This window comes from Zootoca vivipara, chromosome 6, assembly GCF_963506605.1.
Source record: "Zootoca vivipara chromosome 6, rZooViv1.1, whole genome shotgun sequence".
NCBI lineage: Eukaryota > Metazoa > Chordata > Lepidosauria > Squamata > Lacertidae > Zootoca > Zootoca vivipara.
This window is the reverse complement of record NC_083281.1, coordinates 3237829-3254544: the sequence shown is the minus strand read 5'-3', so window position 1 is coordinate 3254544 and position 16716 is coordinate 3237829. Positions and strand designations below refer to the sequence as shown.

Genomic DNA, 16716 nt, shown 5'->3' with positions numbered 1-16716 from the left:
TCTTCCCTCTCTGCCTAACCTACCACACAGGCTTGTTGTAGGGATTAAATGAGATGGGGGGGGGGGAGAAGCGTGTTGTACATAGCTGCCAAGTTATCCCTTTTTTTAAGGGATTTTCCCTTATGCTGAATAGGCTTCCTCGCGAGTAAAGGGAAAACTTGGCAGCTATGGTGTTGTAGACCACCTGGAGCTCCTTGGAGGGGGAAAAAGGGGGGTATATATATGCAGATGATAAGAATAGAATGAAAAACATCACGATCATCTGACACATCTCCGTGGGGGACAATTGCTCTTTAGTGCTCAGTGGGAACAAACAGGAATTTGGGTTTCCCCCTGGTTGCAGTTTGTTCTGACGTCACGTATCACTAAAGAGTTGGTTTTCTCATTTTTTTTTCTCTCTCTCTCTCTCTCTCTCACACACACACACACATACACACACACACCGGCCATCCCCAGCCAGATGGGCGGGGTATAAAGAATAAAGTCGTCGTCGTCGTCATCAAAATAGGTTGCTGCGTCGCCTTTAAGCATGCTGAGGCTGACGTCACGCGCCCTCCAGTAACCCTCCGGTTTAAATTGGGGCGGAGCGTCCGCCCACCGGCGTTCTAAATCCGAACGCCGGCCGGCGAGGGGGCGTGGTTTGCTTACACAACTCCCTTTGATGCTGGTTGCATCCTCCGCCTCTGTTGCGAACAATGGGGGGGAGAGGCGGTGAGGGGGTCTCCCCTTAAAGGGGCCGCGCTGCAAAAAAAGGAGCCAGCAGGTAAGAACCCAATTAATTAATCAATTAATCAATTGAAACCCCCTTGAAGGGAGCTGCGTTTAGGGAGGGGGCCTGGGGAACGGATGCCTTGGGAAACGTTTTTCCGACCTATTATTATTATTATTATTATTATTATTATTATTATTATTATTATTATTATCTGAGTTTTTATACCGCCCTATACCTGGGGTTCTAAGGGCGGTTCGCAGAATAAAATCAAGATCAAGGTAGACAACCTTTTAAGTCGTCCCCCTCCCCTCCTGACATCCCAAAGGGACCCAACTTTTAGGTCACTCTCTTGAAATATAAATTATATGCTGTATTTTCTCTCCCTCCCCACCCCCACCAATCACTATTATTATTATTATTATTATTTGAATTTATATATAACCCTATACCCAGATGTCTCAGGGCGGCTCACAGAATAAAATCAAAATATAAAACCCAAAAATATATAATCAGAAACAACAACAACCCAATAACCCCCCCCCCCAAATCCCACATTTTAAGTCCCCCACCCTCCTAACACCTCAAAGGGACCAAATTTTCAGGTCACTTTTAAAATATACATTACACGCCGTATTTTCTCTCCCTCCCCACCTGCGCCAATTACATTTATTTATTTATTTATTTATTTATTGAATTTATATACAACCGTATAGCCGGAGGCTATAGCAAATTGCTTGTTTTAGGGCTTGTTTTTAAAAGTCTGGAATGGATTGGTCCGTTTTGCATTGCTTTCAATGGGAAAGCACGCCTTGGTTTTGGAACGCTTTGTTTTTGGAATGGACTTCCGGAACGGATTAAGTTTGAGAACCAAGGGACCACTGTACTTCTGAGTTCAACAAGTGCTGCCACTCCTTCCTCGTTCTTAAGATGGACGTGCTGCGTCAGAGTAGACCCATTGAAATCAATGGGCACCACTCACTTAAAGGTAAAGGTAAAGAAAGGGACCCCTGACCATTAGTTCCAATCGCGGACGACTCTGGGGTGGTGGCACTCATCTCGCTTTATTGGCCGAGGGAGCCGGCATACAGCTTCCGGGTCATGTGGCTAAGCATGACTAAGCCGCTTCTGGCAAACCAGAGCAGCACATGGAAACGCCATTTACCTTCCCGCCAGAGCGGTACCTATTTATCTACTTGCACTTGGACGTGCTTTTGAACTGCTAGGTGGGCAGGAGCTGGGACTGAACAATGGGAAGCTCACCCCGTTGTGGGGATTCGAACCGCCGACCTTTTGTTCGGCAAGCCCTAGGCTCTGCGGTTTCACCCACAGCGCCACCTGCGTACCTACCACTCACTTAGATCCGTACAGTGGGTCTACTCTGATAAGAATATAGACGGCTTGCAAACCACACACACACACACACATCCCAAGATCCCGGAGTTGAATCAGAGTAGACCAGGCTTCCTCAGCCTCTGCCCTCCAGATGTTTTTGGCCTACAACTCCCATCATCCCTAGCTAGCAGACCCAGTGGTCAGGGATGATGGGAATTGTAGTCGCAAAACATCTGGAGGTGCCGAGGTTGAGGAAGCTTGGAGTAGACCCATTGGAATCAATGGGGGTAACTAGCTGAGGTCTACACAGTGGGTGGCGTTCAACCCTAGCCCTACCCCATAGTAGGCCCTTTGAAAAGGCAAATGGGCACGACTAGATTAGCACGGTGGCGAAGGGAGTGTGCACTCTGCACATGCTCAGGAGCTGTTCGCCCTTGGCACACGAACGGAATCCCTTGCCCGAAAGAGCTGGCTTGTGACTTGGAGATAAAAGTCGAAGAGTATACCCTCTTTGAGGAAGAGGTACGAAATATATATACAGTGGTACCTCGGTTTATGAACACAATTGGTTCCGGAAGTCTGTTCATAAACTGAAGCGAACTTTCCCATGGAAAGTAATGGAAAGTGGATTAATCTGTTCCAGATAGTCCACGGAGTACTTAAACTGAAGCGTTCATAAACTGAAGCGAACTTTCCCATGGAAAGTAATGGAAAGTGGATTAATCCGTTCCAGACAGGTCCGCAGAGTACTCAACCTGAAGCGTACTTAACCCGAAGCATGAGTGTACTCAGGGGTCAGCAAACTTTTTCAGCAGGGGGCCGGTCCACTGTCCCTCAGACCTTGTGGGGGGGCCAGACTATATTTTGAAAAAAAATATGAATGAATTCCTATGCCCCACAAATAACCCAGAGATGCATTTTAAATAAAAGCACACATTCTACTCATGTAAAAACACCAGGCAGGCCCCACAAATAACCCAGAGATGCATTTTAAATAAAAGCACACATTCTACTCATGTAAAAACACCAGGCAGGCCCCACAAATAACCCAGAGATGCATTTTAAATAAAAGGACACATTCTACTCATGTAAAAACATGCTGATTCCCGGACCGTCCGCGGGCCAGATTTAGAAGGCGATTGGGCCGCATCCGGCCCCCGGGCCTTAGTTTGGGGACCCCTGGTGTAATTGGTTCCGGAAGTCTGTTCATAAACTGAAGCGTTCATGAACTGAAGCGAACTTTCCTATTGAAAGTAATGGAAAGTGAATTAATCCGTTCCAGATGGGTCCGCGGTGTTCATAAGCCGAAAATTCGTAAACCAAGGTGTTCATAAACCGAGGTTCCACTGTATTGGGAAGTTGTTCTTCTGGACACCTCTTTAACATAGATTTTGGAGAATGGTTCAAGGTTCCCCCCCCCCCTGCGTTTGGGTGCAGCTGGGTGCCACTTCGACACGGCGGGCGGGCCCTTTCGAAACTGTGGTATTTCAAATATCTGGGTTTTAAAACAGCCCAGATCATTACGGGTTCTTGGAATTCCTGGTCTGAGGCTGATGGTCGAATTATTGATGTTGGAATTATTGATGGCTTCCCGGCAAATGTTTCTGAAGCTTTAAGTGTGCATTAACTGTCTTTTAAAAACCATCTTCAAAGCTCCAAGTCGCAATACGCCTTAGCACATATGATAGAAAAGGACTGAGTAAAAAAAAAAAAACCTCCCTTAAAAGTTCCTGGTTATAAATATTATTATTATTATTATTACAGTGATACCTTGGTTCTCAAACTTAATCCATTCCAGAAGTCCGTTCCAACCCAAGGCACGCTTTCCCATAGAAAGTCATGCAAAATGGATTAATCCTTTCCAGACCTTTAAAAACAACCCCTAAAACAGCAATTTAACATAGACTTGACTATCTAAAGGACTATCGATCCATAAAACGAAAGCAATAAACAATGTACTGCGGTCACAAAATCAATCCATCAGTAGCTGAACTGGGTTCCACACAGAAGAACAAAACGAAAAAGAGGCGTGAAAACAGAAATGCAAAATAAATAGGAAAAACAGACAGACTTCAGTGCAACACTCAAAACGGAAGTGTGGCACTCAAAATGGAGCACGTTCGGCTTCCGAAAAAAGTTCACAAACCGGAACACTTCCTTCCGGGTTTGCAGTGTTTGGGTTCCAAGTTCTTTGAGTACCAAGGCATTTGAGAACCAAGGTACCACTGTATTAAAGGTAAAGGGACCCCTGACGATTCGGTCCAGTCGTGACCGACTCTGGGGTTGCGCGCTCATCTCGCATTATTGGCCGAGGGAGCCGGTGTACAGCTTCCAGGTCATGTGGCCAGCATGACTAAGCCGCTTCTGGCAAACCAGAGCAGCACATGGAAACGCCGTTTACCTTCCCGCTATAGCGGTTTCTATTTATCTACTCGCATTTTGATATGCTTATTATAGCCTCCTAAATAGTCCAGGTTATAACTACGTTATATACCGGGGTCAGCAAACTTTTTCAGCAGGGGGCCGGTCCACTGTCCCTCAGACCTTGTTGGGGGCTGGACTACATTTTGGAAAAAAAAAGAAAAAATTCCTATGCCCCATAAATAACCCAGAGATGCATTTTATATAAAAGCGCAAATTCTACTCATGTAAAAACACGCTGATTCCCGGACCATCCATGGGCCGGATTTAGAAGGCGATTGGGCCAGAGGGAGAAAGATTGTTTTCTGCTGCTCCAGAGAAGCGGACACGGAGCAAAGGATTCAAACTACAAGAAAGAAGATTCCACCTAAACATTAGGAAGAACTTCCTGACAGTAAGAGCTGTTCGGCAGTGGAATTTGCTACCAAGGAGTGTGGTGGAGTCTCCTTCTTTGGAGGTCTTTTTAAGCAGAGGCTTGACAGCCATATATCAAGAATGCTTTGATGGTGTTTCCTGCTCGGCAGGGGGTTGGACTGGATGGCCCTTGTGGTCCCTTCCAACTCTACGATTCTATGATTCAGATCCGTTTGCCTGCCTGTGTTATATACCGTATATACCTTAATTCTGCTAGAGTTTTCACTTGTTTGCAGTTGTTTGCCAAATAAGGGGCCTATGGAACTCCTGGCCACTGGCTGCCCAATGGGTTGCTGGCCAGCAGTATATGGGGGCCATTGGGGACACCCGGCCCCGTAGGGCTCTTAATTCTCAAGAGCGAAACCTTCAGGCCCCGAGATGGGGCAATTTCCTCTGCGAAATCTCCCCCCGCGGAGGAGATCAGCCTTTTGTAATGAGATTAGCCCAGGGAGAAGGAATTCAACCTTCGCCTCTGGCTCTTTGCAAAACCCTTTATCCATGGAGGGATCACCCGATTAGGGTTGCAGGGGCACGTAAGGGGCATTTTGCTTCCTCGCTCAGTGGGCAAGAGGGTCTCTCCGTGCTTGTTGCTGGGTGGAGGGTTTTTAAAATTAAATTTTAAATTAAAAAGGGGGAGGGTGTCATGCGTCTGTGAGATGCAGCTGGTTAACTGGTCTCCACTGGGGCCGGTGGACTGGGAGCCCAGGCGGTAGGCGTTGCCGGCAAGAGGCGGAACCGACTCGTTCTGGTTCGGCCCCCCGCATCCTGCCTCACCCTCCCTGTTGAATTCTGCAAGTTCGAAGGAGCTGGCAGGCAGAGAGAGACACACACCCCGGCTGCTTGTAGGGAGGTGAAGTCCGTGGGGCAGATTCGATCGGTAGAAAAACAACAACCCTCGGGCTGAAATTTGCAAGCCTGCGGGGCAGAATCGGCTCAGGCTCGGGGGGGCAAGCACCACCTAACATTTCCGTGCCAACTTAATAAGGTAAGCACAGGGGTGTTTTTTTTGATTGATGGAAAAAAGAGCGTCGCTCAATGGGTAGAGCAACTGCTTTACACGCAGGACGTCCCGGGTCGGGTCCCTGTGTATTCCTGTCTTGTGGCGGGTTGGCGTCAATGACCCTCAGGGTCCCTTCCGACTCTACGATTCTAGGATGCTGAGGTCTGAAGCCCTGGAGAGCAGGTTCCTCAATCCTTGTAGCCGGGGGAAGTGGAAAACAGCAGCTCTCAGCATCGCACATCCCCGAGCTTGTCGCTTTCGGCTTCCTCTCTCGCTGCGAAATGTTGGTGCTAGACGGGTCTGGCTCGGAGGAAAGCGAGCTTCCTTCTTTGGTACAGTATTGCGTCAGCCCTCTATTCACAGCCATGAGGACTAGAATCTTAGCTTTTGGGGAAGGGAAGTTGCTCCGTGTCGGAGCGTGCAGAAGGTCCCAACTTCCGAAGCCCAGCCAGATGGGTGAGGTATAAATAAAATTATTATTATTATTATTTATTATCTCCAGGTAGTGCTGGAAATGAGATCTGCTGCCTGCCAGTGTAGACAGCATTCAGCTCCAAATGTTCCAGTGCTTTTGACTTGATAGAAAACACATTTCTGTGTTTGCAACTGGCAATGTTTTTTTTATTTTCAAAGTTGCATCCTTGAACAGCGGAGTGCTCACCTGGAGCCAATAGAATCCTAGAATTGTAGGGTCATCTACCCCTCTGCAATGTAGGAATCTTTGGCACAACGTAGGTCTCGCACTCATGGGCCTAAGACTGGAGCCTCATGACTTCCATCACATTCAGGCAATTCCCTCCCCACTCTGCCTTTAAGCGCTGTACAGTATTAAGTTTCCACTCGAGCTGGAGGTTAACGGGCAAATCTTTAATTTATTTCTGCTTTCAACTAAAAAATATCCACGTGGAGAGCACTTGGGAGGTGGCTGGTAGCAAGCTAGTTGAAACGCACAAACCTGTGGTTAACTATTAGCGAACGAGGCAGGATTAAAATAAACCGAAAAATATTGTGTGCAGAACGATGCCGGCAAAAGCATCTTATCCATCTTCTGCTTAAAAACCTCCAAGGAAGGAGAGTCTTATTGCTTTCCACCCCACAGCCGAATATCCCTTACTGTCGGAAAGCATTTTTTCTGACGTTTAAGCTGGATTCTCCTTCCTTGCGCCTTGAAGCCATGGGTTCGAACCCTGCCCCTCCGGAGGAGCAGGAGAAAACAATCTGGCTCTCTCCATCTCCCACGGGACAAGCCCTTCGTATATTTGAAGACGGCCGCCCTGCCGCTTCTAGGAAATGAATAAACCGGCTGCCGAAAGGAGCAGATACCCTCTCCGAAGGCAAAAATCCGAGACCGTCCTTCATTCCTAGGGACTAGAAACTTGGAACGGAGCCTGGTCAAGTGGGATGGCTGGCATTTGCAGCCGGGGTGGGGTCAAAGTTTGCTGGAGATGGTAAGGGCGAAATCCTCTTAACTTTGCCTGGCAGATCTGTTTCCCTGGCGACAGTGGTTTAATTGATATTTTGCCCAGGAGGCTAATCACCCTGCTTCTTAAGGGGCCCGGAGAAATTTCTCTCTGTGGAGCTTGTTGACAGGCCTCCTGCGCTCTGCTCCTCCCCACCCTCAAGAGAAGCATAATTGGCGCCCAATTGACATGATGCCATGGTCCCCTCAGGCGTTGTGGGTGCACAGGTGTTTTTCGGCGTGATAGAACATCTCTTTGCAAGGCTTTGCTGTTCGTCAAGAGGAGAACCTTTCTTTTCCCTCCCCACTTTCTAAAATAAAATTATCTTACAGTGGTGCCTTGGTTCTCAAACTTAACCCGTTCCGGAAATTCCGTTCCAAAACCAAAGCGTTCCAAAACCAAGGTGCGCCTTCCCATAGAAAGGAATGCAAAGCGGATCAATCTGTTCCAGACTTTTAAAAACAAGCAATCTAACACAAATGTTACTATCTAACGAGACCGCTGATCCGTAAAATGAAAGCAATAAACCATGTACTGCAGTCGCACAATCGATCCATCTGTAGCTGGACTGGGTTTCGCACAATCACGAAAAAAAAATGGAAAAGAAATGCAAAAACAGAAACGCAAAATAAATAGCAAAAACAGACAGACCTCAGCGTAACACTCAAAACGGAAGTGTGGCACTTAAATCAGAAGCGTGGCACTCAAAAGAGAGCACGTTCAACTTCCGGAAAAAGTTCACAAACCGGAACACTTCCTTCCGGGATTGCAGTGTTTGGGTTCCAAGTTGTTTGAGTACCAAGGCGTTTGAGAACCAAGGGACCACTGTATTTGGTTTTTAAGATTACAGCTTTACAATCACACATCCAACATGCAACATAAAAACAAGAAATCTCCTGGACTTCCCTCCTCCCCTTTGGGGGTCCTGCCTTTAATCATTTCCTCCTGCATCTTTTAGGACAATCTGAATCTTCTACCTCTCCGTTATGTCCAAAATTCAGCGTCAAACTATAAGTGTTATTCCGATCGCACTAACGGTTTTAGCTGGTTTTTAAGATCAATTACATTTCCCTCATTCCTTATTACAATTTAGGTCTTCCTGATTTCTGATTCTTTGCTTCCCCCTTTTAATGAACCAGAGGGTTGGGGGGGTGGGTTCCCTGGTCCTGAATGGGGTCACTGTGCCCCTGAAGGACCAGGTGTGCAGCCTAGGGGTCATTTTGGACTCACCGCTGTCCATGGAGACGCAGGTCAGTTCTGTGTCCAGGGCAGCTGTTTCCCAGCTCCATCTGGGACGCAGGATGACACCCTCCCTGCCCGCAGACTGTGTGGCCAGAGTGGTGCATGCTCTGGTTATCTCCCGCTTGGACTACTGCCATGCGCTCTATGTGGGGCTGCCTTTGAGGGTGACCCGGAAACTGCAACTAATCCAGAATGCGGCAGCCAGACTGGTGACTGGGAGCTGCCGCTGAGACCACATAACACCGGTCCTGAAAGACCCACATTGGCTCCCAGGATGTTTCTGAGCACAATTCAAAGGGTTGGTCCTGACCTTGAAAGCCCTAAATGGCCCTGTAGACCCGAAGGAGCGTCTCCACCCCCATCGTTCTGCCCAGACACTGAGGTCCAGCTCTGAGGGCCTTCTGGCGGTTCCCTCCCTGCGAGAAGCGACAATATAGGGAGCCAGGCAGAGGGCCTTCTCGGTGGTGGCACCCTCCCTGTGGAACGCCCTCCCATCAGACGTCAAGGAAATAAACAACCACCTGACTTTTAGAAGGCATCTGAAGGCAGGAAGGTTTCTAATGGTTGAGGTTTTATTGTGTTTTCAATATTCTGTTGGGAGCCAACCAGAGTTGGGAGGGGACATGCAAATAATAAAATTATTATTATTAATTTTTACCTATGCCCTTCCAAGAATTCTTTTTCAACCGCAGAGCCTAGCCCAGTGATGGGCAACCTTTTGAGCTTGGTGTGTCAAAATTTGCCAAAAAACTGAGCATAACTCGGGAGGTGTGTCACTTCGAGAAAAAAACCCATAATTCTGTGATATTTATAGTTTAAATAACAAAAATGTATAATTGTAATATATAACTGTATTTAATAAACCAAAAACTAATTATTTAACCAAACCAAACCAAAACCCCCTTATTTATCACAAAGTGCCCAGAGTTGTTGAGCTTTTTGGGGGGAGCTGCTGACCAAAGTTTCGGAGGTTTTTTGGGGGGGTCCAAAAGTTGCTTTGTTTTTTTCGGGGGGGGGGGTGCCCCAAAGCTGCTGCGTTTTTTTGGGGGGAAGAGAACAGAAATAAATGACAAATAATACCTTCGCTGGAACTAACACGCAGTACTGACCTAGTCTGCCAAAGCGCCAAAAAACCGAGCACAGAACGGGTTAAAAAACTAACACTGTTACACCCAATCATCGTCTGCCAAAGCGCCAGAAAATAACAGCACAGAAAGGGTTAAAAACCAATCTCTGGCTACCAGCAACAACTACAACAACAAAGGATCCTGGTTTTAACAACGGAGATAAACTGTAGGAGGAGTGGGAGAACAAATGGGGGGAAACGACGACAACAACAGCGCGAATGGGCCAATGGGGCGCGTGCCAGCAGTGAGGGCTATGCGTGTCACGTCTGACACGCGTGTCATAGGTTCACCATCACTGGCCCAGCCTCTTGATTTAAAAATACAAAATAAAAATCCGAGGAGATACGCAGCCGCTCTATTCCTTTGATCATCTGGGCTGCCCTTTTCGATATCCTTTCCTAGGTGAGGAGACCGGAACCCGTTGTGCCATGCTTTTGTACAATGGCATTATGATGTTTGTCAATGTTATTTTCAGTTCCTTTCCAAAAGATCCCTAGCGTGGAATTTGCCCTTTTCACGGCTCTCGTTACAAACCATCTCAAGGGGTTTGGGAAAGCCCCAAATTCACCCAGGGTTTTTTTTTAATGCAAAAAGATGTTGGGGGACTCTCATTGTGGAATCACGGAATCGTAGAATCGGATAGGACCGTGAAGGTCGGCTATAAATTGTAATATTTATCGTGCCCTCTAACTGCACACTGGTTTCTTTTTCGAGGACTCCTGCGTTAAGAACGACCCAGTGCGCCGCCCGCGACAGAGCATGGTTGGGGACCACAGACCCCTCGGCGCATGATGGGTTTTGGCATCCAACTGGCGCTTTTACTCTGGAAGAATTTCACGTACCGGCGCAGGCAGACGGTGAGTTGTAGCGTCACGGCGAGAGGAGTTTTGGTTCTCCACATTTGGGGTGCTTTGTGGCTTTTGGGACGGCTGCACTTGGGGGTTCTCCCCCCTCGGAGCACCCTGGGAGCCGTAGTTTGTTAAGGCTGCAGGGCACCATAGCTCTGTGACGATTATGTTTTACAATCCCCGGAATTTTCTTCGGGAAGCTTGCGATTTCTGTGCATGGAGGTGACTAGAGAAAACAAAAAACATGTTTGCTTCCCCCACAGCATCCTGGGAACTGTAGTTTGTTAAGGGTGCAGGGAGTCAAAGCAGTTCTCAGGATTTTCTTGGACCGGGGGCTGGGGAAGCTAACAATGCTACCATTCAGTGGATTTGTAACTGGCTGACTGACCGAACCCAAAGGGTGCTCATCAATGGCTCCTCCTCATCCCGGAGAGTAGTGACTAGTGGGGTGCCACAGGGTTCTGTCTTGGGCCCAGTCTTATTCAACATCTTCATCAATGACTTGGATGATGGGCTTGAGGGCATCCTGAGCAAGTCTGCAGATGACACCAAATTGGGAGGGGTGGTTAACACCCCAGAGGACAGGATCACACTTCAGAATGACCTTAACACATTAGACAACTGGGCCAAAGCAAACAAGATGAATTATAACAAGGAGAAATGTAAAGTACTACACTTGGGCAAAAAATATATATGAAAGGCACAAATACAGGATGGGAGACACCTGGCTTGAGAGCAGTACATGTGAAAAGGATCTAGGAGTCTTGGTAGACCACAAACTTGACATGAGTCAGCAGTGTGATGCAGCAGCTAAAAAAGCCAATGCAATTCTGGGCTGCATCAATAGGAGTATAGCATCTAGATCAAGGGAAGTAATAGTACCACTGTATTCTGCTCTGGTCAGACCTCACCTGGAGTACTGTGTCCAGTTCTGGGCACCACAGATCAAGAAGGATACTGATAAGCTGGAACGTGTCCAGAAGAGGGCAACCAAAATGGTCAAAGGCCTGGAAACGATGCCTTATGAGGAACGGCTTAGGGAGCTGGGTATGTTTAGCCTGGAGAAGAGAAGGTTAAGGGGTGATATGATAGCCATGTTCAAATATATAAAAGGATGTCATATAGAGGAGGGAGAAAGGTTGTTTTCTGCTGATCCAGGTAAGCGGACACGGGGCATTGGATTCAAACTACAAGAAAGAAGATTCCACCTAAACATTAGGAAGAACTTCCTGACAGTAAGAGCTGTTCGGCAGTGGAATTTGCTACCAAGGAGTGTGGTGGAGTCTCCTTCTTTGGAGGTTTTTAAGCAGAGGCTTGACAGGCGTATGTCAGGAATGCTTTGATGGTGTTTCCTGCTTGGCAGGGGGTTGGACTGGATGGCCCTTGTGGTCTCTTCCAACTCTATGATTCTGTGATTCTAAGCTATGTGCTTGCCATGTGTCTGACTAGAGAAAAATTTGAAGGACATGTTTGCAACACGAAGCCCATGGGAATTGTAGTTTAAGGGTGCAGGAAATCGTAGCAGCTTTCTATTTAAATTACCCAAACGGCTGACCCCAGTATAGCTTGCTTCTTTGATTAAAAACTTGGATACAGTAATTACCCCCCCCCCCCCCGTTACGTATTATCCCTTTTCAACGTTAACACAGGTAATCCGAACACAATTTTGTCTTCTATTTTTGTCGACTTCCCACACTGTTTCCCATGAAGTTATTTCACTCCTTCCGCTGCAGCCTATCTATCTATCCAATCATAACCACAATATTATAATCTAAGTATACTTCTGTTGCTCATAGCTCAAATCCTGCTTTTGAGTTCATCATACCAATATTTCCTTAAATAGTCCCCCCAAAAAGGCATCCGTCCTTCCGTAAAACACTCATCATTGGATTTTCTTAATTTCACTGTTAAATTTTGCTCTTAGCGTCCCTGGCCATGCTCTTGCTGTTGAAAAGGCCTGGCACAAAAGGAAAAAGGACTGTGGGGGGATGAGGAAAAAATGGACACATTTTTTTTTTGTAAAAATAAGATCTTGATTCCTGCCCTTTTCATCTCCCCAGTTGCAACTGGTTATCGAGGTCCTCTGGCCCCTCTTTTTGTTTTTCATCCTCATCTCCGTGCGACAATCCCACCCGCCTTTCGAGCAACATGAATGTAAGTATGGAAGGAACACCCCCTCCGGGCCGAAACACCTCCCTCTTTGCAACCGGAGGTCTTTCCTTACGGGAAATGGATGATGGGGATGATGGGAATCGTGGTTCCGCGATAAGACACACTCCGCCGTTGAAAAAAGGCCACGGCATGAAAGGAAAAAGGAATGCGGGCGGATGAGGAAATAAGAGCGAGCTCAGGGACCAGCTGGGAGGGAAAAATATTCTGAGAAGGGGGGAAAACTGATTTTAATAAATGAATACAGAATATTTCTCACTCAGTGAGAAGTGCCGAAGCCACAAAGAGATAGAGGGAAGTCATCTAATATAGCAGGGATTCAAACTAGTTTTCCTTTCTGAGAACCTGGCAAAAAGAATATTCAAATTATTCTTTGTATCCTTTGAATGGCTTTGTGTACTTTTTCGTTTCTTATTATTTATCCTCCCCCCCCCTTTCCCCTTTCCCTTTTCTTCTTATATTTTTACTTTTTTTGTATTTTTTCTTCTTTTTATTTTTGAATATTTGGGTGTAATGTTTAGTTCATTGCTTTCTCTGTAATTTTTTAAAAACGCAATAAAGCAGGCATAGGCCAACTCCGGCCCTCCGGATGTTTTGGGACTACAAATCCCATCATCCCTAGCTAGCAGGACCAGGGGTCAGGGATGATGGGAATTGTAGTCCCAAAACATCTGGAGGGCCGGAGTTTGCCTATGCCTGTGATAAAGATCACACACACACACATTCTGAGAAGGAGAGGAGCCTAGAGTTGGCGCCAACAGAGAAACTAAGACAGAAGCGTAGAATTGTCAGGAAGGAAACCAAAGGTCATGTAGTCCAGCCCCGAAAAGATGGGAGCCTTTGCTCTGAGGCTCAGGTTCTAGACCCGCTCGGTTTTTGTGTCTTTTTCAACGCAGGTCACTTTCCAAACAAGGCTTTGCCATCTGCCGGGACATTGCCTTGGCTGCAGGGCATCTTCTGCAATATCAACAACCCCTGCTTCCGAAACCTGACGGTTGGGGAGACTCCCGGCTTGGTGGATAACTTCAATCGTTCCATGTGAGTTTATGACAGGGTGGATTTAAAAATCAATTACTTTTTAAATAAAAAATAAAAAAAATCGGATTTTTAAAAATCTAAATTGGATTTCTTTGATTTCATTTTTTTAAAATATATTTTTATTAAATTTTATAACACATACAGAAAAAAATATGAAAAAATACAAGTACAAAAAAAGAACAAAGAAAAAACCAAAAAACAAAGAATAAAGGAACAAAGAAAAAACATTTCTTTAAGAATATCATATATAGTTCTTACTCTGTCGACTTCCTCCTTCCCCCCTTCCATGTTTCTATTAATTACTAATACAGCACTCTCTACTTCTTAAACCATTTCTTCTTCTAGAATACTTATTGTAAAAAAAAATTCTTGATCCATTTTAACTACACATTCCCAATATTTCAGAATATCATTTGGATCTAGAAATCTTGATAATTAGTTTACATTTAAACTTATTCCCTTCTTGCTATATCTAAATGCTTCTTCAGCCTCTTTGTACTTCCACTTCCCTTATTATCTATTCTTAATCTTATAATTCTTTTCCAAATAGATCTTGAATTTCTTCCAATCTTCTTCCACCGTCTCATTTCCCTGCTCTCGGATTCTCCGAGTCAGTTCAGACAGTTCCATAAATTCTAAATTGGATTTTTTTGATTTCAATCAGATTTTTTTTATTATTTCAATTGGATTTTTAAAATAAAATGCTTTTGGAGGAAAAACCTTCCTAAAGATTTTCTGTTTAAGTTACGTTATAGTCCAAAGGCTATTCATCAGGAAATAAGGGTTTGGTTTAAGTTTTTCATGTATGCCAAAAATCAGGTTTTTAAAAATTGTTTGACATATGCTATAACGTTATTGTTTTAGTTAAATAAATTGTTTAAATTGTTATGAAGGAAACGATTGTTTTTCTCCTTCCAGTAAAGGACAGCAGAAAAGTTGTCCCGATTAAACCTCACGATAATGCCATAATTATCTGTCTGTGCGTTTCTCCTAGGGTAATCAAATCAGTAATTTTAGATATAACTATAAAAAAAAACTACTCTGGAAATTTATTATTCCAAAAACGAAACCTTCACCTGGTTGTAAACATTGCCAGCAAGAACGAGTCTTTCTGTAAAAAAAAAAAAAAAAAGATTTATATCAAGTCTTAACTGACTAGTGATTTTAATCGAGCTGATTTAAATCAAATCCACCCTGGTTTATGATGCCTTTAAAAATTGTAGGGTTAGAAAAAGGGTACCCCCAAAGGTCCTCTAGTCTAACCCCCTGCAATTTTCAGCATCTTTTTGTTAATCTCGCTTTTACATGCGATATCAAACGAAAGGAAGGAAACATCCACTGAAATAAAAACAAAGCCTTTTGCCTTCTCCCTTTGCCTCCCCAAACAGCATTTCCCGGCTCTTTGCTGATGTCCAGAAAGTTGTCCATCGAATGAACAACCCACAAGCTCAAGGCAACTTCTCCCGGCTCCTGTCCGCCTTGCGTCAGATCAGCGGAAATGTTAGCTCGCGATCGGGTAAGGGCTGGCGGGAGCTTGCGATGATTTTGGATAGATAGATAGATAGATAGATAGATAGATAGATAGATGATAGATAGATGGATCATCTATCGATCAGTTTTAAAAAGCAAGACAGTCCCCACCCCCACCCCACCAGGTTGCAATATGGGGCAACGGCGATGGCATACAAGGTGAGAGGGACTAGGAGGGCAGAGGAAAAAGGCAAGCTCGGGCACTGATTTGTAAGTAGTGATTTGGCACGCTTTCCAGCAAACAAAAAAAGGCTCCTGTTTAAAGTTTAAAGACTTGTCCCTGCCTGCACGGCACGCAAGGTGAAAGGGACTAGAAGGGCAGAGGAAAAAGGCAAGCTCGGGCACCGATTCGTAAAGTAGTGATTTGGCGCGCTTTCCAGCAAACCAAAAAAGGCTCCTGTTTAAAGTTTAAAGCAATACTTGTCCCTGTCTGCACGGCACGCAAGGTGAAAGGGACCAGAAGGGCAGAGGAAAAAGGCAAGCTCGGGCACCGATTCTTAAGTAGTGATTTGGGAGTGTTTTCCAGCAAACGAACAAAAAACGCTCCTGGTTTGGCTCATGTACAATCCGTTTCAAGCTTTCCCTGCCTGCACGGCACACAAGGTGAAAGGGACTAGGAGGGCAGAGGAAAAACACAACCGGGTCCGGGTTCAAGATTTCCCCCCGCAGCTCGTTACATGTGTCTTCCTGGTTTCAGCTGCTTCCTATTTCGGTTTTGCCAGCGTTCAGGCACCCCGTTTCTCTGGAGGTAATCCGAACCCCGCTCCCCCTTCTCCTTTACCAGATTTGCAGGTGAGGGCCTACTTGAAAGAAAATGAGACATTTTCCCATTTCCTCCGGACCAACGCCTTGCTGCCACCCGCCGTCGTGGAGGAACTGCTTGGGTCGAAGCTTGACGCGCGGGTGGTAAGTAAAAAAGAGAGAGAGAGAGAGAGAGAGAAAGAAAGAAAGCAGCCAGCATCCTTTTTGAGGACTAGCACCTTGATGTGTTTAATCAGGTCTTGAAAGTGGGGAGAGTCTCAGGTTCCAGCTATATGGGAATGGCTGTGGAAATGTCTCAGAAGAGCAGAAATGAGCAAATGAAATCGAGGAATTGGTATGCCTTAAAACAGGCATCCCCAAACTGCACCCCTCCAGATGTTTTGGCCTACAACTCCCATGATCCCTAGTTAACAGGACCAGTGGTCAGGGATGATGGGAATTGTAGTCCAAAACATCTGGAGGGCCAAAGTTTGGGGATGCCTGCCTTAAAACACATACCAGTAATTTGTGTTTCCGTTTTTAAATTCTTGGGGTGCAGATTTTGGAAACGTTAGGCCTGAAAGTCATTTATTTACGCAAAGGTGTAATTTGTGTGCATGCCTTGAAGCTTAAACGAATGCCAATATTATTATTATTACTGTATTTTTAAAAAGTTAATAGC

At 45.6% G+C, this 16716-nt stretch overlaps 1 protein-coding gene across 1 annotated transcript in view; it reads left to right on the top strand.

Moving 5' to 3' along the window:
- The first annotated feature begins 631 nt into the window (after positions 1–631).
- The window catches only part of ABCA7 (ATP binding cassette subfamily A member 7), a 95616-nt gene continuing 79531 nt past the window's right edge, over positions 632–16716 (top strand). Inside the window, exons 1-6 of the mRNA XM_060275313.1 lie at positions 632–763; positions 10423–10565; positions 12617–12710; positions 13622–13763; positions 15152–15279; positions 16078–16199. Coding sequence (XP_060131296.1) covers positions 10497–10565; positions 12617–12710; positions 13622–13763; positions 15152–15279; positions 16078–16199 — 555 coding nt within the window. The 5' untranslated portion in view covers positions 632–763; positions 10423–10496. The remainder of the gene's footprint in view (positions 764–10422; positions 10566–12616; positions 12711–13621; positions 13764–15151; positions 15280–16077; positions 16200–16716) is intronic.